At 35.3% G+C, this 26,392-nt stretch overlaps 2 protein-coding genes across 4 annotated transcripts in view; one reads left to right on the forward strand and one right to left on the reverse strand.

Moving 5' to 3' along the window:
* Nucleotides 1-26,392, reverse strand: part of LOC101893470 (endoplasmic reticulum aminopeptidase 2) — a 153,301-nt gene that overhangs the window by 110,627 nt on the left and 16,282 nt on the right. For all 3 annotated transcript variants that reach the window (XM_059127068.1, XM_059127066.1, XM_059127067.1), the window contains one exon: nucleotides 9,207-9,934. In XM_059127068.1, coding sequence (XP_058983051.1) covers nucleotides 9,207-9,360 — 154 coding nt within the window. In that variant the 5' untranslated portion in view covers nucleotides 9,361-9,934. The remainder of the gene's footprint in view (nucleotides 1-9,206; nucleotides 9,935-26,392) is intronic.
* Nucleotides 10,021-10,479, forward strand: LOC131804314 (uncharacterized). The gene is made up of 2 exons (XM_059126996.1): nucleotides 10,021-10,027; nucleotides 10,079-10,479. The coding sequence occupies exons 1-2, from the start codon at nucleotides 10,021-10,023 to the stop codon at nucleotides 10,477-10,479; spliced, it is 408 nt and encodes a 135-aa protein (XP_058982979.1).

A 26,392-nucleotide genomic window follows, 5' to 3' on the forward strand; every position in this document is an offset into this window, starting at 1 on the left:
GATATAAAATGCTTCCGAATTGTTAAATTCCAAATGCTTAACGCTAAAAAGAGAAATTTAAACAAATTTTTGTCTTTATAGGTATGGCTTCATTTCCACTGCAAAAGGTTTCATTTCCACTGCAAAAGGTTTCAATTTCACTGCAAAAGGTTTCATTTCCACTGCAAAAAGTTTCATTTGAATTGCAAAAGGTTTCATTTAATCTGAAAATGCTATATACCCTCTGTAGCCATATGGCTGAGGGTATAAATACCTTTGGTCAAAGAATTAAAAAATAATAAAATTTAACGGTTTCACCTCTATCCCTTCACCCAACGTAGTTTAATTTAGTACTTTTCAAATAACCATTGAACGCATTTTTAAACCCACCTTCCTATGTTAACCACAGGTACAAACAGTAATATATATATATATATATATATATATATATATATATATATATATATATATATATTACTGTTTGTATATATATTAAAATTAGAATTTTAGCTCATTTCCTTCACCCAATACCAAATCTAGTATTATTTAGTGCTTTTCGTACACATTTCCAAAAACACCTACATATCTCAATTCCAGATACCAACAGAGACCTTAATATCAAATTTGGGGATTTCAGGTATATCCATTCACCCAATACCCAATTTAGTACTTTTCGAACGATTATTGTACGCACTTGCAAAACTCAACACCAGATAACAACAGCGACCTCAATATCAAGTTTCAGAATTCCAACTCTATACGTTGACTCAATACCGAATTTAGTTACAATTAGTATTTTGGTAATAATTTTAGTACTCATTTGCAAAACCGTACCACATCTCAATCCTAAACGCCAACACTTATTGCAATGTTAATTTCACGGTTTCTGCTCAACCCCATCACACAATCCCACACCAAACTAGTAAGCATTTTTATCTCTATTAACAAATATAGAACCACTCCGTACATTTCTTACAATTAGAGTACACATTCCTGAAACAAACTCTATGTTTCAATCCAATAGTGAGATCAATATCAAATTTGGTGTTTCTAGCTCTATCCCCTTACCCAATACTCAATTTTGTAACACTTAGTCCTTTCAGTACTCATTTGCAATGCGTTCCATATCTCAATCTTAGACACCAACAAAGACATTATTATCAAATTTCACGATCACCCCGATACCAAAAATAGTACCATTTAGTACAATTATAGTACAAATTCCCAAACCACCTCCATATGTTCAGGCTACAAATGAACAGCGACCCTAATACCAAGATTCAGATTTCAAGCAGTACCTGTTCTCCCAATACCAAATATAGTACTTTTTGCCACTTGTTGTACACATATCCAAAACCACATCTTTATCACAAACCAACCGCCAACAGGGGTTTCAATACAAAATTTCAATATTTCAGCTTTATCCATTCATCCTAAACCAAACTGTTCTAAATGTTCAAAACCTTCATACATCAAACTTAACTAGTACCAAATATTTTTATACCCTCCACCATACTGTGGAGGGTATATTAACTTTGTCATTCCGTTTGTAACTTCTCGAAATACTCATGTCAGACCCATGTATATTCTTGATCAGCGTAAAATTATAAGTCGATTTGCGATGTCCGTCTGTCTGTGTGACTGTTGTAATCACGCAATCTTTCGAACGAATTGAGATAGAAGGCTAAAATTTTGCACAATTGTTTCAAATTACGTATTTGAAGTTCGAAAAGGATACTACAGCCTTAGACAGAAAATTATCTTTGCAGGTCTACCTCTTCGTATAGCCCCCATATAACCGTACCTCCCGATATTCGGTATTTTGATGATTTTAGCGACATTATTCACCGGAATTGTTTCAAATTTGGTATTTCAAGTTCGAAATGGATACTACAGCCTAAGACATATATACTACAGCCTTAGACAGAAAATTGTCTGTGCAGGTCCACCTCTTCGTATAGCCCCCATATAACGGTACCTCCCGATATTTGGTATTATGATGATTGCAGCGACATTATTTTCCGGAATTGTTTTAAATTTGGTATTTCAAGTTCGTCTTCGTATAATCCCAATATATCAGTACCTCCCTATATTCGATATTTTGAAGATTTTAGCTACAATACTCACCGAAATTGTTTGAGATGTCGTATTTGAAGTTCGTAATGGATGCTACAGCCTGTGACAGAAAATTGCCTATGCAGGCTCAGGTCTTTGTATAGCTCCGATATTACCTCCCTATATACGGTATTTTGATGATTTTAGCTACAGTATTCATCGTTTATTTCAAGTTTCAAATTTGACTTATGACAAACAATGCCTATGTAACGACTACATTCGGCATTTTTAAGATTTTAACAGAATTTTGAACGGATTTTATTTTTTGAAAATTTCCAAATTAGTTCCAAAAGTTCCGAACTTACTGCTTTTTAACATGTTTTAGGCTCTATTTGTTCGTATAATACCATAGAAATTTAAGTTACTATTGACTTCGAATTTTCAAATCCATTTGTTCATCTATCAGTGACTCTCATTCCAAATTTCAGAATTCTTGCTCATGCCGTTTTCTAATACAAAGTATTCAATTTGTATTACATTTTAGAACTTTTCGTGGAATTTGCAAAAACACAGCATTATCACACACCTTCACACCAAGACTGTCCCTCATTCAAAATTTTAAGATTCTAGCTTCAGTCAGTCAGCCTGTTATTTCACTGCTCTTTTATATATAGATTATGAAGGGTTCTTGATTACGTATATGACCCTTATACACTAAGAACCAAAATATCTACTTCCAACCAATTCGTTCAGAAAATGAGGCTCATAAAGATTGAACAGGTCGGTAACATATGTTTCCGACACGTAAATATGCCTTATATCAATATTAAGCCAAATCGTTGGATTATTGCGGAGAAACCCCTGAAAATACCTAAAATCAGGACCACAATAGCCGCAGCTGATATACAAAAAACTTAATAGATCATGGCATCTTCGACCTGTGTATACATATGTAATTACGAAGCCATTAAGAGAACCTTTAGATACAGCCTATATAAATAGAAATAATAAAAGGTTTACACATTAAAATAAGGTTACAAAAAATACGGAAGTTTTATAGAACTTAAACTCAAATATAATTACCCATTACATTTTAATATCTGATGCTTCATTCAATCATTATACGATCAAAGAACGATTAAAAAGTCACAATGACTGATAAAAATATGGTCCACACAAAACCCTTTAAATTTATTCCTCATTTTGAGCATTTGTTCAACGAAAATTCAATTTTAAAGATACTACGATTTATCTGGAATCATTTCCTTCACTCAACTAAAAATTGTAAAGTTTTTGAAAAAAAAATAATTTTGTCACTTTGTGGGCCCATTCTTTCCCCACAAGAGGCAAAAATTTGAATAACATATATTTTTTTATGTTTGCTACAGAAAAATGTCATTTAAAAGGAGTCATAACTATTTATAAGATATTGTGTATTCCAAATGTGAAATATTTGCTTAATCAGAATAAAACTTGATATTCACATCTAATTCTATTTAAAAAGTAATCAGCCCACTTTTGATAAAATCGATTCAGATGTCCATAGATATAGCCCTGGTATATTTTCTTCAGATCTTATATTTATGGTAAAATTCTAAAATTCATAAAACCCATCCAATATGCTTTCGATTTTGTAGACGCAAACCACAGTAAATGAAATCATTTAAACAGAGAAACAACTTGAAATGGGAAGACAACGAAGTGAAAGCTTTTTGTTGCAAATGGAAAATGGCACAAGTGGAGGAAATGCTAAAATATATGCCACAACTAAATAAAAAAAGAAAAACAAAACAAAACACAACAAAAACGGCTTCATTCCATCACTTCATCCATCTCCTATTCTGAAGTCCCTAACAAACATTGCATTGCAGTTGTCCCTCCAGCCACTGCGGTTCCTCCAAATGCTCCGGTTGCTGTTGCTGCTGCTGATGATACTTGGCAAAGTGGGAAATAATTTTATTTTAACCATAGAAGATGCGGGCTTGAACCACTTGAATTGTTGTAACTAGGCCTTGCAGAGGAAAATGAGAGAACGTCAACGATAACGGAACAGCGGAAAAGGAAGAGACGACATAAACGTTAGAAACTAAATAAAAAAATAATAGGAGTATGGGTTGCAATGCAACTGCAATATGTTGCATGCCTTATGTTGCCACATAGTAATTAAATTGCTGGCATGCAGCAAATGTTTTACAATCCCTGCACTCGCATCTCACCCTCTGTTTTACTCTCCACGAACGACTCCATAAATTGTCATAACACACTTTTGCGGAAAAGAAAGCAAAATTGCACCACTTTCCACTTAATACTAAACTCCTAAATGTATGCTTTCATTTCAGTTCACCCCTTGTGATGGGCTCTTGTTGCCATATGTTCTCGCTCGCTATGTCAAATGGTACCCCAAAACTTTATTACTCCTCAAAGATGAGTTACAGCCAACACCACTTCTTTCCATTTCACACCACTCCAGCATTTCGACGCTAAGGCCGTAACGGCAATATCCACTACTACATTTACACAAAATTGTAATTTATGGCGAACAATTTTATTTCTAATTATGTCAAAAATTGTGGTATAACTACAACAACAACAGCAAAAATACAAACGTGTACTCGTATGTATGCCACACTGAAATGTCCTGGAAAAAGTTCAATGTCCTCTAATCACAACTGGCTTGCTAAAATACCAATAACAATATGTGGTGGTAAATGTGGGCAATATATTTGTGAGTGACTATTATGAGGCGGCTTAGGGGAACACAATGAAGTCGCTGAAGACAGAAGAAGAGGATAAATGAGTCTTTAGAGACGAACCCACAACGAATTGTCTCTATAGGCGACCCGGAGAGCGTCTTTATAGACGACCTGAAGAGCGTCTTTATAGGCGACCTGAAGGGCGTCTTTATAGGCGACCTAAAGGGCGTCTTTATAGACGACCTGAAGGGCGTCTTTATAGACGACCTGAAGGGCGTCTTTATAGACGACCTGAAGGGCGTCTTTATAGACGACTGAAGGGCGTCTTTATAGACGACCTGAAGGGCGTCTTTATAGACGACTGGAGGTCGCCTCTATAGACGACCTGGAGAGCGTCTCTATAGACGACCTGGAGAGCGTCTCTATAGACGACCTGGAGAGCGTCTCTATAGACGACCTGGAGAGCGTCTCTATAGACGACCTGAAGGGCGTCTTTATAGACGACCTGAAGGGCGTCTTTATAGACGACCTGAAGGGCGTCTTTATAGACGACCTGAAGGGCGTCTTTATAGACGACCTGAAGGGCGTCTTTATAGACGACCTGAGGGCGTCTTTATAGACGACCTGAAGGGCGTCTTTATAGACGACCTGAAGGGCGTCTTTATAGACGACCTGAAGGGCGTCTTTATAGACGACCTGAAGGGCGTCTTTATAGACGACCTGAAGGGCGTCTTTATAGACGACCTGAAGGGCGTCTTTATAGACGACCTGAAGGGCGTCTTTATAAAGGACCTGAAGGGCGTCTTTATAGACGACCTGAAGGGCGTCTTTATAGACGACTGGAGGTCGCCTCTATAGACGACCTGGAGAGCGTCTCTATAGACGATCTGGAGGGCCTCTCTATAGACGACCTGGAGGGCGTCTCTATAGTTGACTTGGAGGTCGTCTCTATAGTTGACTTGGAGGTCGTCTCCATAGACGACGATGGCGGACGTCTCTGTAGCTCGTGCAATCATTTTTGTTGTCCAAAGTTTTCGCTTCTACCGTCGCTCGTCACTTTTTTCCACCAAACTTTCCAACCTATTTCTTTCATTTTTTTCCTCATGCAAAATTTGACCACAAACTCAGTTCGGTTTGTCATATATGTCTATCGATCCCTCGGGCTGGAAAACTTTGTGTATTTGCCATCCATTTTAGGTTCATTCAACTTTGAAACATTTTTGACAGGTGATGTTCAACCGATGCTAATAAAAATTGACACCAACCAAAAAGGTTACAGACATTTGTTCAAATGAAAACAAACACACACACGGGCACAGAGAAGTTCTCTCCCTCTCTGGGGCATTCTTTAACTACCAAATTTCTGTCGACAAAATTGCAGTATTCTAGAATATTTATAACCAAATTTTGCAGAATGACTTATGAAATTCCGGTGAACACTCAAGAATCGATGTTGTTGAAAAATTATGCTGCTGCATAGCTTGATTGTTGTTGTTGTTATGAATTTAGTTGAGTTGGATGGAGTTGGTTCAGCATGGCCACAATAACCTCTCCACAGACGGCGGTCGATAAAATTTTAATTAGTCGATTTTTTATTGAAGTATTTGTTCTCAAACTTTACCGATTTCTAAGTGAAATACCTTTTAAATATGTCTGTCGGTCCCAGTATGGCTTCGAGAGCGGTGCATTCATTGCATGATGTTGTTATGCTGTTGCATTTTCAATTGCCTGGAAAACTGTTTTCATGGAGGGGTATAGTCATAATTACAAACGTTTAGTGTTGCAAAGCATTGATCGATAATGGGTTATGTTTGAATGAAATGAGGAAGGAGAAAAAGGCGGACAAAGAGGATATATCAAGCGTTTGACAACTACATGACATAAACTTAAAAACATGACATGTTATTGGAATTTTATTGGAGGATAAAATTGAGCGATGACAATATTACAAAAGCACTAACCGGGTGAGCTTAGAGGGGGGGGGCTTTATAAAAGAGCTTAAAGTAAGTTTATTTTTACGCCAGAGGGGAGCCAACAGAAAATCCTAACAGACGAGCTGAAAGGCAGTCTGTATAAAAAAAGGCTGACTGTAAGTCTGAATGGACGACAGAGAAGACGTCGACAAAATGAATCATTATAGACGAACAGAGGGAAGATTTTATATATAGGCATTTTTTCACACATTTTCCTCTGACATTTAATTGAATAACAACCTGCCGGATATTACTGATTTTATGCAAAGCAGTAGATTTGGGTGCCCATTATTGAAATAATTGAGGTATTTTAAGCCCCTGATATTTGGTGAACAAAAAATTTTAAATTATATTCATAATGAAATACGTTTATGGATACACCAATGCCAACAACAAGTACAAATGCATAAACTCATTCCATTATGAATTCCTCGAATCCGTCAGTAAGTACCACGATTGTTCATTGTTCTCGAAATTCCATAACGAATTCCTGCCGCAACAAAAAAAACCAACAACACGTTTGCAATTAAGCAATTGTCACAATGAATGATGGTATTCGTGAAGTGAAAGAAATACACTCAAAGAAATGAAAAATTCGAAGTTATTAGACACACATCATAGACAACTTATAAAAATAGGATTTACAGGATTTACATTTTACAGAACATGGAAGGTTATAAATGTGGAGTTCTTAGATTTGCAACCAAATCTGGTGTAATCTGACATTTCGGATTCTCAATGGGTAGTTTAACTCTTCGCAAAAATCCTTGTAGGCCCATATTGTGATATAGCTCCCACTTTCCATAGGAAAATAGCTATGAATGGTAGCCTTATTCAGGCCAAAGGTGACCAATTCGAACAAATCTAAACTTATTCTAAAATTTGATGCTATTTACGATATTTTTTGCTTTCATTCAATAAAATTTAAAAAAAGTGTAAAAACTATGGCGTTTGACTTTGTTGCATTTTTTTTATTAAATTTATATTAAATATTACAAAATGCCTAAACTCACGTTTATTTCCTTGTCCCTTTTTGATATATTTTTTTAACCCCCATTTGTTTACAGCATTTGTGATTTCTGAAAAATAATATTTTTAAAATCCACTTTTATAGCTTTTGCTATTAGTCAATTTTTTAAATCCACGTTAGAGCCTCTGTAATTTTTATTCTTTGTAGTTATTGATATCTTAAATCCCAGTTTATCCAAGTGATTCTTAAAAGCAGAGTTTAATGTTTAGAGAAAAAAATTTAAAACCCACCTTTATATTATTTTATAATTTTTATATTTTTAACTTCTATGATTTTGGAAAAACATTTTTAAGTCATTTTTAAATCTTTGGTATTTTTTGAAATATAATTTTCTATTTTCTACGTAACTTTTGCAAAAATAATTGTAAAATCCATGTTTATAGCTTGAATTTTTTGTCGTCCATGATCCAAATCCTCTTAAATTAAGCTCTGGATCTTGGCAAAATAATATGTATTTTTTTTAAAACTTTAAATAGTTTAAAAAAAAAATTCTTAAAAATATTTTTATGCAAAGTTTGTTTAAAAATTAAAAAAATAACTCAAACATTATCCCACAAATTCAATTTGTAGATCTTACAATAAATTAATTTGTAGATCTTACAATAATTTCTAAAAAAAAATTTCATGAAAAATTTCCACCGGTATAATCTGTTTCATAGAAAATCAAGTGACAACCTCTGTGGTCCTTCAAGAAATGTTCAAAAAGGTAAATATTTATTTCATAAATCAATAATCTTAGGCCAAGATGTCAGAGGAAAAATATTCTTCTAAATCCACATTCCAGTTTATTTGACTCCCCGATTTATTCCTCTTAATAAAATCATTATTCGAGTGTAATGCACGAAGGATTTTCCAGAATTTTTTCATTAAACCATTAACACGACGTTCCAACGTACATATGGTCGTGTGTAAATGACAGACAGTAAGTTGAAGTCAATGGCGATGACAATGATGAGGATTATTATGATGACGACAACGATGTGGAGGACGTTAAGATGTCGACGACGTTTGTAATGAATGATTGCATGGAAGGTGGTAGAGTTGGGATGCGGCCTGGCTGACTAGCTGACTGCTTGGCTGGCATAATTCTTCCCGGTGATGAAAGGAAAAGTATGAATGGCGAACGTATACAAAACCACTTAAGGGTTCTTAACTTAATTATGGAATGAATAAAACATTTAAGGGTTGCTTGTCACAAAGCACCAGCGACAGCAGCCGCAGCAACAATAACAGCAGTAGCTCTGGGGAGTGAGTTAGACAATAAAAGGCTGTTGTCGAGTAAATCCCCTCCAAAAAACACATACCCAAAATTAGTTTTCCCACACATACAAATGTGTACCTTATAAATGTGTCAACACAATTATCCTTGTTATATCCTTTAGAAATAACATTTTTATTTTTATTTACTTTTTTTTCTCTCTCTTCAGTGACAATAAAACTACTGGTGGAGCAAATTTTCATGGTTTCGGTACTTACCAAATGTAACACCATTCGTCTGTTTCTCATTATCCTTTTCCTTGTCCTTATCCATTTTCTCGCCGCCCAAGGGCTCCAGTTCTATGCCATCCATTGTGGCAACTTTGTAGTCTCGCTTTGACATGTTGCCACAACAAAAACCGCAACATAACATTTGACCAATTTTGAAACCAATTTTTCTGGTTGTAGCTTAAAAAACACCGGAGAGGAGGATAGATGTAGATATGTGTGTGTGTGTTGTTGTAGAGAATGACCACCGCTACAAACTCCTGTAGTTGTTTATATCTTTTACTGCTTCTGTTTGGTTTTATTTCCCAATAGGATGTCAACCCGGGAGCGCAGAGAGGAAGCGATCCTTAAATAGCTGTGATTTACTGCAATTGTAGGTGTTTTCTGGGTATTACTTATGTGGTTGATTAAAAGTCCGGATTCCAGCTAAGCTCTACTCTTTGGAAAACTTACTACTTAAGGAGTTTCCTAATGATGTATGTGGGAGTTTTGTGTGTGTAATTCAGGATAGTAAAATATTCCGCAATTTTTGTTGTTTTTTTTTTTTTTCTTTTTTTGGTATAGAATAGTGATTTGTTGCTCTAATCTAAGGATTTTAGTGTAAACTTCTAGTCTATTTCAACTAACAGCTAAGGGGGGTGTAAATGATATATATTCAAGTATAAATTGTTGTTGTTTCCTTATTCTTGTGTTAAAAGGTGTAAAAATTGGTCCAAGATCTGAAAGAGAAAGGAACAAAAGAAATGAGAATAATTATTAAAATATAATTTGAAGAGAATAACTAAAGGACTAATATGGCAATATAATGAGCCGCACGTTTTGTGGCCATGAAAATATATTTTGCATTTAGATCGCACTTAAAGACGTCTATGAAGGCGCCCTTAATGTCGTCTATGAAGACGCCATTCATGACGTCTATGAAGACGCCATTCATGACATCTCTGAAGACGCCATTCAAGACGTCTCTGAAGACGCCATTTATGAAGACGCCATACATGACACCTACGAAGACGTCCTTCACGACGTCTATGAAGACGCCATTTATGAAGACGCCATTCATGACATCTCTGAAGACGCCATTCATGACGTCTCTGAAGACGCCATTCATGACGTCTCTGAAGAAGCCATTCATGACGTCTCTGAAGACGCCATTCATGATGTCTCTGAAGACGCCATTCATGACGTCTCTGAAGACGCCATTCATGATGTCTATGATGACGTCATCCATGACGTCTATGAAGACGCCATTTATGACGTATATTAGGACACCATTTATGGCGTCTATGTTGACACTATTTATGGCGTCTTTGTTGAAGCCCTTTATGGCGTCTTTGTTGAAGCCCTTTGTGAAATCCTTTTGGAAAATATTTTTTTCTGCAATTATTTCTCTTCTTTGCAAAAATATTCCTAAAGGAAAACTCCCTGCTGCATTCCCTCTGAAAATCCTCCAATTATAGCTCTCAAGTGAACATCCTTTCGCTAAAATAGCTTCGATGCATTAACATGCATCAGCGAATCCGGTTAGCAGTGGAAAGGGATCTGACATACCTATTGTTCTTCCAGCTACATTCGTTTATTCCTCTTAAAATAAAAACAGAAAACACGTATTCGAAGCCCTTATGGCAAATAACAAAATATTGCGGTGGCATTTGTCTAAAGTGGCCCCAGTAGTCATTGAACCACTGCTAGGGAATAATGAAGGCGAGAGGAGGAAAACAACTCTACATTTTCTTGTATGTTTTCTTTAAACAAAAAATAAAAACAAAAGGTTTCGTTAAAGGATATCCGTTTGCTTGGCTGTTACGAGGAGGTATTGCTGTTTGGTTTTAGAGAAGACGCCCATGCATTGAAAACTACGGACAATTGGAGAGAAAGGCATCGACTGGCAATTAGAGCCATATTTAGGAGGGGTATCGAATTGCAGGCCACATTGATTAAGAAATATATTCGAAAGAGTTAAACGAGAACTCCGACAGATATAAGGCAAATAGTGAAGACTTCCATCGATCGCGGACTAATAAAAAGTTGTCAATGTAGCAAATAATATTAATGTGGATCCTATGTGGCCTACTAAAGAAGTCCTCATTGGCATATCACTTAATTCCGCCTTTTTAAATATTCATATACCCCCAACAGCAGAATGACTGCCAAAAAAGCCGAGGATAATTTTTTTCCACCAAATTGTGACGCTTTTACATTTTCCTTATTTTTATGTTTGCTATTTATTTGTGGCCCCCGGTTAAATGAGGTAATTCATATTTTTGGTATCAAGGATACGATTTGTTTTTTCTTTATTTTTTTTAGCACTGCAAGGTATTCTTACAAATGCATACCTAACCAAACTTAACCTTACAATTGTATAGGTGAACAACACTGCACAAACACTAGCATTTACATAATATAACAATTTTAATTTACAGTGGCCCCAAACATTCACAAGCTTCGGAGGCTCGGAATAAAATTGCCACAGAAAATATAAAACGAAAGAAAAAAACAAAAAATCCACAAACAAATGACCCTGGATAATTGTGGACGGAAGTAATAAAAATGTCCTTTTAATTGGATAAAGTAGAACAGAATAAACTTGGAATCATCCATCAAAGACGGAAAACTTTTGTTTTAAGGAAAGAATGAAAAGTTTTGTTGTAGAAACGAAAGGAAATCCATATAAAAGTGTCTTTGTTACGACTTCACTTCTTTGGCAATAAATTTCACATTTTTACGCAATATTAAAAATTTGCATTTTCTACAGCGCCGCAATCATTTTCTTTGATAACTTAGTTTAACGCTACAAAAGTTTGGTATATTTTGTGGTGATTTGAAAAGGCAATTAAACTTCAAGCAATAATACTAATTTGAATATTAACTACAGAACATGCGGCGAGTGCTTGCTCATACATACAGAAAATAACGTGAACAAATATAGATAATGGAAATCAATGTGGCGTATGATTCACATGGCGTTGAGTGTCACTCATTCGATCCCCTTTATCATGCGTAGTATGGAGTCATTCCATTTGTAATTCATCGAAAAAACAATTTTAGACCCAACAAAGAATATATATATATATATACAGGGTGAGACAAAAAACTCCAATAAAGTCAAAGACAATAATTTTTACATTTTTTTTTTAAATTTTATTGAATGAAAGCAAAAAATGTCGGAAATAGCATCAAATTTTAGAATAAGTTTAGATTTGTTTGGATTGGTCAGCTTTGGCACGAATTATGGCCTTCAAACGTCCAATTAAACCGTCACACGTTGCCCGAATGTTGTTCTGCGGTATTTTGGCCGTTCCCGGCGAAGCGCATGCCTGAGGAGATCGACACTTTGGTATTTTTTAGTGCCAACCTTGCTTTCCAAAATACTCCAGACACAATAGTCCAACGGATTGGTATCCGCAGATTTTGGTAGCCATTGTGCGCTGGAAATGAAGCGAGGAACCTCATTTTGTAACCATTCTTGGGTGGCGCGTGCTGAGTGCGATGGTACTGAGTCCTGTTGGAATTTCTAAGGTATACGGCCAAAATGTTTGCGTGTTCAAGGCTTTAATACACCCTCCAGAATATTTCGGTCGACTAATAAAAGCGGAGAGCGACCATTGGCTGTTATGGCGGCCCACATGGCCGGCGCTTGAGTTCTGGTGGCCAACGAAGATGCACATTTTAAGCTGACCTCTTTGGCAAGTAAACACGATAATTTTGTTTGTTTACAAACTGCTGGACAACAAATGTTTTATCATCGAAGAAAACCAAATTCGGCAGTTCACCACTTTCGGCCAAGCGACGCAACTCTTTAGCTCTTTCATACCCTCCACCATTCTATATAGGGTATATTAACTTTATCATTCCGTTTGAGACTCCTCGAAATATTCATAATAGACCCTACAAAGTATAACAATACTGGATCAGCGTAAAATTCTAAGACGATTTAGCGATATTGGTCTGTCTGTCAGTCTGTTATAATCACGCTATCTTTCGAACGAATTGAAAACAAGGCTAAAATTTTGCATACGTGCATAGTTTACCAGTAGGAAGGTTAAGTTCGTAAATGGGCCATGCCGGTCCACGTTTTCATATAGCCCCCATAAAGCCTTACCTCCATATTTTCTGTATTTTCATGATACTAGCCACATTATTTACCCGATTTATTTCAAATTTCGTATTTGAAGTTCCTATTTGGTACACAGCCTATGACAAAATTTTTTGTATGCAGGTCCAAGTCTTCGTATAGCCCCCATATAACGGTACCTCTCGATATTCGGTATTTTGTTGATTTCAGCAACATTATTCACCGGAATCTCTTTAAATTTCGTATCGTAAGATCCTAATGGGTACTACAACCTATGGCAAAAATTGTTGTATGCAGGTCCAGATCTTCGTATAGCCCCCATATAACGGCAACTCGGGATATTCGGTATTTTCATGATTTTTGAGACATTATTTACCGGAATTATTTAAAATTTCTTATTTGAAGTTCGTAATGGGTACTACAGTCTATGACAAAAATTTTTGTATTCGTATAGCCCCCATATAACGGGTTTTGTCGGTATTTTGACGATTTCAGCGACATTATTTCCCGGAATCGTTTCAAATTTCGTATCTTTATGGGTTATAATAGCAAAAAAATCGTATGCAGGTCCCCGTCCTCATGTAGATCTCATATAACGGTTTTCATTTAAGTGGTAGTTTTCGGAAATGTTTATGAAAATTTTCAAGTTCCTTCGTAATGGTGGAGGCTATTACAAGTTTTTTGTTTCGTTTTTTTGGAATTTCAATGGCTTTACCCCGAGCTCATTTTTCAATGTTTGCCGAATGGAATATTGCGATATGTTCAGCTCACGAGCCATTTTTCGCCACTGCGACGCAGGTTTCGATCAAGCCGTTTTTTTACTTTTCGAACCATTTCTGCTGATGCTGCTGTTTTTTTTCCGTCCGTACGAGACACAAAAGATTTATTCACATTTAAATGCAGGGATGCTCTAACGATAGCCACTTGTGGGTTTCTAGCCAAATATAAAGAAATCACACTATCGCGCTTAAATGCCATCCATAACATTTCTTTTTTTTGAAAAATTCTCACCAAAATGCTTTTGTACGCTTGTAAACAATAGTGGCTTAGAAATGACAGCAATATAATACTACAAGGATTGAAAACGTGGACGTATATATTCAATGTTCTACCACCGGAGCTAGTTATATGGGGGGCTATACGAAGACGTGGACCTGCATAAAAAATGTTTGTCATAGACTGTAGTACTCATTACGAACTTCAAATACAAAATTTAAAATAATTCCTTTAAATAATGTCGCTAAAATCATGAATATATCGAATATCGGGAGGTACAGTTATATGGGGGCTATACGAAAACGTGGATCCACATGGCCCATTGAGGAACTTAGCATGTCTTAGAATTTTACGCTTACCCAAAATATATATATACTTTGTAGGGTCTATTATGAATATTTTGGGGAGTTACAAACGGAACGACAAAGCTAAAATACCCTCTATAGAATAGTGGAGGGTATAAACAATCCACTATTATAGCTCTGAAAGCCCTTCAAAAGCTAACAGTGAAGCTCAGATAGTCCCTTGAAAAACATATTAAACCAGTAAGGAAAGCTCAAAAGTCGGGCGGGGCCGACTATATGATACCCTACACCACTATGCATATTTAGTAGAGCTCTCGTAAAAAGGTTTATACAGGGCATTTCAGAGCTCTATGAGATATTTGGTACAAAATCAAAATCTATCTAATTCTGTCGTGCATTTTACGAACTATAGCTATCTCTGAACCGGGTTTCTCCAAATTTTACGTATTAGCTTCTAGACTGGTGATTTGGTCTGATATTGACCATTTAGTGCACATTTAACCCGAAATCGGATGAAGATATATATGAGAGCTATATCCAAATCTGAACCGATTTCGATAAAATTTAAAACAGCTATTCCTGTGCTCCATCTAATACCTGGTACCAAATATCACGGTTGTGGAGTGAATATTACGAATGTATGGGACTAAAACTCTAAATCGGATGAAACATATATATGGTTGCTATATCTATATCTGAACCGATTTTCACTAAATTTGATATACTTGCTTCTAGGCTGAATTTGGTCCGATGTACTAAAATTCAGTCCATTTGGACTTATATCGGCCATTTGGTGCACAATTAACCCGAAATCGGATGAAGATATATATGGGAGCTATATCCAAATCTGAACCGATTTCGATAAAATTTAAAACAGCTATTTCTGGGCTGTATCTTATATCTGGTACCAAATATCATTCTTGTGGAGTGCATATTACGAATGTGAGAGGCTTAAACACCAAATCGGATGAAAGATATATATGGGAGCTATAGCTATATCTGAACCGATTTTCTCCAAATTTGATACACTTGCTTCTAGGCCGAACTCGGTTGGGTGTGCCAAAATTCAGGTAATTTGGACTGATAGTGGACATTTGGTGCACATTTAACCCGAAATCGGATGAAGATATATATGGGAGCTATAGCTGTTTCTGAACCGATTTTCTCCAAATTTGTTGTATTAGCTTTAAGGCTAATCTCGGTCACATGTGCCAAAATTCGGGCCATTTGGGCTGATATTGGCCATTTGGTGGTCAATTAACCCGAAATCGGATGAAGATATATATGGGAGCTATATCCAAATTAAAACCGATTAAAATTTAAAACAGCTATTTCTGTGCTCCATCTAATACCTGGTACCAAATATCACGGTTGTGGAGTGCATAGTAGGAATGTGATGGACTTAAAGATCAAATCGGATGAAAGATATATATGGGAGCTATAGCTATATCTGAACCGATTTTCTCCAAATTTGATATACTTGCTTCTAGGCCGAACTCGGTTGGGTGTGCCAAAATTCAGGTAATTTGGACTGATAGTGGACATTTGGTGCACATTTAACCCGAAATCGGATGAAGATATATATGGGAGCTATATCTAAATTTGATCCGATTCTCACCAATTTCAATAGGGTTCGTCCTTGGGCCAAAAAAATATTGTTTGGAAAATTTCATCTCAATCGGATAATAAATGCGACCTGCATTTTGTTCACAAGAATACATGGACAGACGGACGGACGGACGGACGGACAGACGGACTGACATGCATAAATCGACTCAGAAAGTGATTCTATGAAGGTTCTCAAAAGTAACTATGGGTCTATCTCGTTTCCTTCTCCATGTTACAAACAAATGCACAAAGACATAATACCCTTACCACTATGTGGTGTAGGGTATAAAAATCTACGATTGTAGTTCGCATTGTCCTCCAAAATATATATATCCTTAAACACCACGAGTCCCTTAAAAAAATAAAAAGTACACAATTATAGCTAATACCGTCCTACAAAAAATCCAGAATTATTACCCCGAACTCTTAAAAAAGTTTCACTGGTCTCCCTCATAAAATATAAATCCATGATTTTTGCTCCGAAAATATTTCAAATATTTTTTAAAAAAATCAACTATTATAGCTCTGGAAGTCTCTCAAAAAATAGTTCTAAAAACTCAACGATTATAGCAAGGATTATCCTTCAAAACTTTTTTCTTACAAATCCGTAATTATGTATCTGCAAGTCTTTCAAACAATATTTGTTATAAAACCACGGTTATAGATCCTATAATCATTCAAAAAAAATCCACGGTTTTAGCATTGACAGACCTTTGAAAAAGGTTTTTGAAAAATCCAGGATATTACAACTCGGGCAGTACTTCAAAAATTATTTTTAAAAAAATCTCCGCAAATATATTGTTCGCGTGTTAAAATTAAAAAAAAAAATTATAAAAATTCCACGATGGACATTTATTCATAGGAATGTATAAATTTAAATTCTGATTGCCCTTTGAAAAATGTTGGAAGTGTCGGATTATTCCTCTAATAATCCTTAAAAAAATCTGAATACCGTTTACCAAACATAGATATCACAAAAGAGCCATACATTTCAATCTCTTATGTTTCCTTTGCTTCACACTTAATAAGCATTTGATTAAACCCCACATAACCCCAGGCTTACTGGTTTCAACTGTAAGAAAATTAAAAAAAAGGAATTCAAGAAAACCTTTCGACATTTATTTTTCCTTAGGATATTCACAAAGGAAAGAAAACAGCAACAAAAAAAACAACTCCCTTTGAAGAAAACAGCAACCCAACAACCAAAGAAGAAATATTTCAAAAAGAAAATCTACAAACATTCCGCATAACCTTTTCGAGATGTGATACAATCCATCATCTAAATGTCAGAGGACAAAGGAAGAAAAAAACACACAACTTTTATTGCTCGGGGGCGAACATGTCTCATTCTAGGAAAATTGACAAAGTGAGAATGTTTGTTTAGTGATTTGTTCCATTTAAGTTGCAAACATGGTATCTTGGCTCCCCACAATTTTTTTTGTGCACATAATTTCTATGTGCGAGTTGTTGCACTTTTCAGCACTCCCGTTCGTCCTTATAGAAATGTTTTTCTGGCAGTTATGCTCGACACACTAACGTCAAGAAGTTTTAATGTATATTAGAAATATAAAATGGGCTCGGTGGAAAAGTTGCAACACGAATGGAGCGGCAATAATTGTATTTAGATGTAGTTGAAGTTACGAGCTGTGCAGCTGCATCATGACAAAACAAATCCACAAAATAATAACAACAATAACATGTCGACTGTGCCATTTCCCAACTTCCTTTGATAACACCGGAAAACCTCGAGATTTTACTGGGTTATATCGTTAATGTTGTTGTTGCTGATGTTTTTTTTTCAGTTCAATTTACGGAAAAGTGTGCTGCATTACAATACCCACATTTTGTGTCCTTTACTATGTGCAACGAACACTGCTTCACAACAATACAACAATTGGGGACACCCAAAAAAAAGGGGAATAAATGCTCAGCAACAGGACAAGAGAATTCAAACAATTGAAGTAGGACTCGGAACGAATATAAAAATGTTCTACAACAATTGCCAATTGTAAACCTGTTGTGACAAATGGCCTCATAATCTATTCGAATTTTGGGAAGAATAGCAATCTGTTATTCCATTAAAATATATTGGTCAAAGTTCACTGGACGCAATACAAAGTTGGCCGATTTCGCACCAACTAAAGGTTTTAAACATGATTTTATCATAGTCACTAGCATGGATAATTTAATAAAAACATGTTAAAAAGTATCCGTCAGTTTTGCCGAAAGATGTACAGGGCGAGATGAAAAAAACTGCAACAAATTTCAGACTGCTGTTATTTCTAAGCCACTTGTCCGACAGCTGTTAAAATGTTTCCAGTGACAGTTCATTATATTGTTTACAAGCGTACAAAAGCATTTTGTTGAGAATTTTCCAGAAAAAAAAGTTATTCGTGATGAAATTCAAGCGTGATAGTGTGATTTCTTTATATTTGGCTGGAAAACCACAAGTGGCTATCCACTCCAGCATTTAAATGTGAATAAATCTTTTGTGTCTCGTACCATCGCTCGTTACCGTGATACTGGTAGCGTAGCCCGACATCATGGAAGTGGACGGAAGAAAACAGCAACATCAGCTGAACATTTCGCAACATTTCATTCGGCAAATATTGAAAATGAGCTCAGGGTAAACCTATTGAAATTTCGAAAAGTGCAAGAACTTACACCGCAACAGAAAGAAAATAGACTCAAAAGAGCTAAAGAGTTGCTTCGCTTGGCCGAAAGTAATGAACTGCCAAATTTGGTTTTCTCCGATGAGAAAACATTCGTTTTCCAACAGGTCAGCTAAACATTTGCACCTTCTGTTGGCCACCAGAACTCAAGCGCCGGCCATGGTGATGGTGTGGGCCGCCATAACAGCCAATGGGCGCTCTCCGCTCGTATAATCGACCGTGGCATCAAAATAAATGCCGAATATTATCGCGAAAATATTCTGGATGGTGTATTAAAGCCTTGGGCACGCAAACATTTTGGCCGCAGACCTTGGACATTCCAACAGGTCTCAGCACGCGCCACCCAAAAATGGTTATTAAATGACGTTTCTCGCTTCAATTCCAGCGCAAACTGGCCACCAAAATCTCCGAATACCAATCCGTGGGAATATTTGAATGGGCCAAAATACCGCAGAACAACATTTGGGCAGCGTATGACGGTTTCATTGGCCGTTTGAAGACCATAATTCGTGCCAAAGGTGACCAATTAAAACAAATCTAAACTTATTCTAAAATTTGATGCAATTTCCGACATTTTTTGTTTTCATTCAATAAAATTAAAAAAAAAAAATGTAAAAATTATGGCGTTTGACTTTGTTGCAGTTTTTTTATCTCACCCTGAAAATATAGATAATATTATCTTCAAGCAAAACATTCGCCTTTACATAAGCTGATAATTTTATCCACAGACGTGAATTTTTTATCTACAATCAATGATAGTTTTGCCCATAGACGTAGATACTTTTATTCGCAAATGCTGATAATTTCATCCGCATAAACCGATAATTTTATCCACAATCATTGATAACATTATCCCCAATAATGGATAATTGAACCCACAATCATGAACGATTTTTTCGACAATTATGGATAATTTGGTCCATAAACGTGGATTATTTTATCGACAGTCATTGATAATGTTATCCAAAATCATTCATAATTTTATGCACAATCTTGAATGATTTTATCCACAATTGTGGATAATTTTATTTACAAACGCGGATAATTTAATCCACCAACGTTGATATATTATCCACAAACTTGAATAATATTTTCCATGAACGTGGATATTATTATCCTCCAAGGTGAATAATTTTATCCACAAACATAGATATCCTAGTTCTCCAATGTGAACAATAATTTCCACGAATTTGGGTAGTTTTATTTATCAATATGCATAATTTTATCCAGAAATATTATAATATTATCAACCAACGTAAATATTTTTTCCACGAACATGGATAAAATTATCATACATTGTGAATAATTTTATCCACGAGCCTAGATATTTTATACATCAACATGGATAATCATGTTCACTAAATTATAGATTTTATCAATAAATGTAGATATTTTTATCCGAAAACTTGAATACTTTTTTCGACAGAATGGATAATATTTTGTTCACAAACGTGGATAATTTTATCGACAAACATGGATAATTTTATCGACAAAAGTGGATAATTTTATCCACCAATATAGATAATTTCGTCCACAAATTCAGAGCAAACGTGAACAATTTTATCTACGAGCGGGGATATTTTTTCCCCACCAAAGTGGATAAATTATATCCACCTATGAAACAATTGTATCCAAGTGGAATAATATTATCCACAAACGTGGATAATCTTGTCCACCAATGTGGACCATTTTTTCCAACAATGTGAATAATTCATTGCGCAAACATAGATAATTATATTGTCAAACATGAATAATTTTGACAATATTATAGTATATATGTAAGCACCCTCTGTACACCACCAACCATTCAAACATTCATAGCCCACTAAACAAACCGCACACCCAGAATAATCTGGACTGGAAGCGGGTGAAACTGGCAGCGGGTGGAAAACAATAAATGCCATGGAATCCTTAAATTACATCACACAAAACCACGACATTACAAACCATTGCATCCAGCAGCAACAACAACAACAGGAACCACAAATACTAGAGAATACGGTTCAATGGCCGTTCTACATGTTGCTCACTTCTATTTTGCAGCAGCAGCACAGTTGTGACATTCTCTCTTGTTGTTCTTTTAAAAGGATACAACAGAGAATCAGGAGGAGCCACAGATGAGGAAAAAGCAGAAACAACAATAACAAAGATGACAAATAATGCTGATGATGCTGGATGTGCGATTTGTTGCGCACTGGCAAGCTTGTTGCCGGCTGGCTTTGCCGCTCTTAACGCTAAATGCTGTTCGTATGCAAATTTTTAAATTGTTATTGTTGTTGCCAACAAAAAAGGGCCTGCTGAGCAGGCTGCCCAAGTATTATGTTGTTGTAACTGCTGTTGCTGCTGCAGAAGCTGTTTGAGCCGGTGTCATTGTGTGACGTCAGGTGTTCTTGCTTGGATGCCTCTTGACTTGTTTTGTTATTGTTATTGTTGTTGTTGATGATGCCGCTACCTTTTACAAAAAAAAGCTGTAAAAAATGCTTTTAGATTTTAGTCGGCTCTTCTTTTTGGGGGTAATGTGTTTCATCGCATCGAAGCGAAAATGTAAGGACTTTGACGAAATTGGAACACCCTTTTTATTGTTGCGTAAATGGATTTCTCTAATGCATTCGGGAGAAAATAAATGGATTTCTATTTGGGAAAATGAATAACACGTATTTCATTTTTGGGACACATATTTTTCAGTGATACTTTCGATAAGAATCAGTTTTGATATGAAAGTGATTTCAGTTTGCTATTACCTACATATTTGATGGGCACTTAAGCAAGGATATTATAGGCCGAAGCCTTTTTGACAGTCTTCAATATGAGGAAGATCTTTTGGAGGCTTAGGTAATTTCAATATTATATGAAGGATAATACTTTTCAAGGATTATTACAGATATATTGGGGGATTTCATATCATTTTTCTAAAGACATTTACCGTTGCTATAGTGAATTTTTAAAAACATTTTTGAAAGGACAACCTCAGCTATAAATGGGGATTTTTTAAAAATATTTTATGAGGGAATATCTCGTTTCGTGTTGTTGTTTTTTTTTTTAAGTTGTAATTGTAGATATTTTGGAAATATATTTTATGAAGCCCTATCGGAGTTATGACTGTGATTTTTTTTAAATATATAGTTGACTATGACTTTGAGATTTACTATTGTGAATTTTTAAAATTATATTTCGAGGGAGTTTCGTAAGAATGTTGAAGAACTATTGCAGCTGTAATCAGTGATTTTAAATAATTTTCTTCTAGACACTACCAGAGTAATAATTATATTTTTAAAGCTACATAAAAAAACAAACAAATTTATTTTTTGAAAATAGTTTTGCAGAAATTACATTTTTTTAAATTTAATTTTGAATGACTATCAGCTGTAATACTTCGCTCTAATCGTGGATTTTTTTAAAATATGTTTTAAAGCACTATCAGAGCTATACTCGATGATTTTGTAAAGACTACCACGTCTGAACTCGTCTATTTTTTTATTTTAATATATTTTTCGGAGTCACTGTGGGTTTTCTAAAAATAATTTCTCATGGAATATGAACATTTAAAAATTTATTGAGGAGCATTTAGAGAATAGTTTTAACCTACTTTTGGAACAGTTTTTGATAGACTATCATAACAATAGCCACTGAGTTTTCAAAAATATTTGTCGATGGGTTATCATAGCTGTAATCAAAGATTTTTTGTAAGATTACAACAGCTGCAAATATTCAGTAGTCGTTTTTGAGGGATTATCTGAGTTATAAGCGTATACAGAAAAAAATTGCAACGAAGTCAAACGCCACGTGTTTTTAAAATTTTATTGAATGAAATAAAACAAGTCGAAAATAGCATCAAATTTTAGAATAAGTTTAGATTTGTTCGAATTGGTCACCTTTGGCAGGAATTACGGCCTTCAAACGGCCAATGAAACCGTCACACGCTCCACGAATGTTGCTATGCGGTATTTTGGCCCATTCCCGGCGCTTGCTTGAGGTGATTGACACTTTGGTATTTTTTACTGCCAACCTTGCTTTCCTAAATACTCCAGACGCAATAGTCCATTGTGCGCTGGAAATGAAGCGAGGAACCTCGTTTTGTAACCATTCTTGGGTGGCGCGTGCTGAATGCGATGGTGCTGAGTCCTGTTGGACTGTCCACGATCTGCGGCCAAAATGTTTGCGGACACACCATCACCATGGCCTGCGCTTGAGTTCTTGTGGCCAACCGAAGGTGCACATATTCAGCCGACCTCTTTGGCAAGTAAACACTATCATTTTGTTTGTTTACAAACTGCTGAACAACGAATGTTTTCTCATCGGAGAAAACCAAATTCTGCAGTTCACCAATTTCGGCCAAGCAAAGCATCTCTTTAGATCTTTTGAGTCTATTTTCTTTTTGTTGCGGTGTAAGTTCTTACACTTTTTGGAATTTTAATGGCTTCACCCCGAGCTCATTTTGCAATATTTGCCGAATGGAATATTGCAATATGTTCAGCTCACAAGTTATTTTTCGGCCATTGCTACGCGGGTTTCGATCAAGTCGCTTCTTTACTTTTCGAACCATTTCTGCTAATGTTGTTGTTTTCTTCTGTCCACTTCCTTGACGTCGTGCTACGCTACCAGTATCACGGTAACGAGCGATGGTACGAGACACAAAAGATTTATTCACATTTAAATGCTGGAGTGCTCTAACGACAGCCACTTGTGTTTTTCTGCCAAATATCAAGAAATCACACAAATAACTTTTTTCTGGAAAATTCTCACCAAAATGCTTTTGTACGCTTGTAAACAATATAATGAGCTGTCACTGGAATAATTTTAAAAGCTGTCAGACGAGTGGCTTAGAAATGCCAGCAGTCTGAGGTTGGTTGCAGTTTTTTCATCTCACCCTGTATGTTTTACTAATATTTTGAAGGACTTTTACAGCTTTAATGGCAACCCATTTGAGTAACATAGCATAGGATTTTAAAAATACATTCTTAGAAGGACTATTTTAGCTATACTTATAGATTATTTAAAAATATGTTTGTGAGACTATCAGAGCTATAATCGGGGATTTTAACAATAGTTGTTAAAGGACTATCAGAGCTGAACTCGTGGAATTTTAACTAATATTGTTGATGGATTTTGCGTTAGCAGTCGTGAATTTTTTTGAAAATAAAACCGTGGATTTTTAAAATATATATTTATAGTCTTTTGTTTTCTTTTTCTGGACTTTTTGAAAATATTTTAAAGACTGTCGGAGCGAAAACACTATTTTTAAATTTTTAAGACATATAAAATCTATAGTTGTGCATTTGTTATTTATTAATTTTTTTTTTAATATTAAAGTTAAAAAATAGATGTTTTTAAATTTTTTAAAATTGTAGATTTGTAAATTGTAGATTATTTATCGCAATTAAAATAGATTTACCAAAAAATCCAAAGACTACATTTGTGTAGTATTGGAAAATTATTTTTGAACAATTATCCAAACTTAAATCGTAATTTTTTAATTATTTTAAAGAACTATATGCTTTATCTATTTTAAAGAATCTATAATCATAGATCTACAGAAATATTTTTAGAGTCTTTAAGAGCTGATTTTAAGGACTTTTAGCGCTATGGCTATGGACTTTTTTAAATTTGTTTTTTGAAGGTCAATAAGGGGTTTAGTCGCAAAAATAGTTAAAGGGCTGTAAACATAGATTTTTTATTTGTTTTCCTTCAAAATACTAGCAAACTGTTTATACCTATGATAACATTTAAAAAAATAATCTCTAAAAATTTTAATTTAAATGGAAAATCTTAAATGTTATTGTTAAAGGACATCTCATATATTTCCCACAGTTCTTTAATAGATACATATTTTTAAAAACTCATCGCCCTTCCAAACTTTTACTATAGACAGAAGACCGTTAAAATGTCTTCTATAATCTGATCATACCACCCCACGCTTGTTTTTCACATCACCACTCGTTTAGAAAATTAATAAAGAAAAAAGAACATTCTTTCACATCATAAAAGAACTCCACGAAAGGGCGAAACGTCTTTGCACCCAAAGTGTAATTAGATGAAGTTGAAGTTAACTTTAAAAACTTCTTGAGGTGCCACTTCACGACCAAAGTCCTAATGTCTGAACACCGCTCAAACTTGCTCACCTTCTCCCTTCCATGTGTGTGTGTCTAGTCGGCAAACTATGAAAGAAGGACTTGAACATAATTCTCAAAAGTTCTTTAGAATTAAATTTCTATTATTAAAACGTCTACGCTTGCAAAGGCATGCCCACAATCATATAAGCTCACTATGACGAACATACAAAGAAAGGAAGCAGGTTACGCAGATATTGAATTGTATGCAAATACTTAGGAAATTCCATTTTAAGATTATGGATGATAAATCCTTAGAAATGGAAAATACATATTTTATTATCGTTTTTACATTTTGGATGCTGAATTAGATAGAATTTGAAAAAAACTATATTATTTGAATATGAGAAAATATATTGTTTTGCTACAGTTATAGCCATATTATAACCCTTTGTAAATATTTTAAAAATAAGCTTCATTTAATTTCCTGATAGTATTTTTGCAAAAATATTTTTAAGAAACCCACATTAGTAATTTTGAAAAAAAAATTGGTTTTCCTTTTGGAAAAAATGCGATTGAAATGCAATTGAAAAATTATGAATTTAAGATATGTGCAGTTATAACACTGATAGTCCTTTAGAAAATATATTTTAAACTAATTTAGTAATACTACTATTACGTATAATAGTTAAAAAATGTGCACAGGGTGAGATGAAAAAAATGCAACCAGTTTTAGACTGCCGTTATTTCTAAGCTGTTAAAAGTATTCCAGTGACAGCTCATTATATTGTTTACAAGCGTACAAAGCATTTTGGTGAGAATTTCCCAGAAAAAAGTTATTCGTGATGAAATTCAAGCGTGATAGTGTGATTTCTTTATATTTAGCTGGAAAACCACAAGTGGCTGTCGTTAGAGCACTCCAGCATTTAAATGTGAATAAATCTTTTGTGTCTCGTACCATCGCTCGTTACCGTAATACTGGTAGTATAGGCCGACATCAAGGAAATGGACGGAAGAAAACAACAATATCAGCAGAAATGTTTCGAAAAGTTAAGAAGCGACTTAATCGAAACCCGCGTCGCAGTGGCCGAAAAATGGCTAATATTGAAAAATGAGCTCGGGGTAAAGCCATTGAAATTCCAAAAAGTGCAAGAACCAACACCGCAACAAAAAGAAAATAGTCTCAAAAGAGCTAAAGAGTTGGTTCGCTTGGTCGAAAGAGGTGAACTAACAAATTTGGTTTTCTCCGATGAAAAAACATTCGTTGTCCAGGAGTTTGTAAATAAACAAAATAATCGTGTTTACTTGCCAAAGAGGTCAGCTTAAAATGTGTCCGTTGGACTATTGTGTCTGGTGTATTTTGAAAAGCAAAAGATACCAAAGTGTCGGTCACCTCAAGCAAGCGCTTCGCCGGGAATGGACCAAAATACCGCAGAGCATTCGGGAAGCGTGTGAAATTTTCATTGGTCATTGAAGG

This window comes from Musca domestica, unplaced genomic scaffold (assembly GCF_030504385.1).
Source record: "Musca domestica strain aabys unplaced genomic scaffold, Musca_domestica.polishedcontigs.V.1.1 42, whole genome shotgun sequence".
NCBI lineage: Eukaryota > Metazoa > Arthropoda > Insecta > Diptera > Muscidae > Musca > Musca domestica.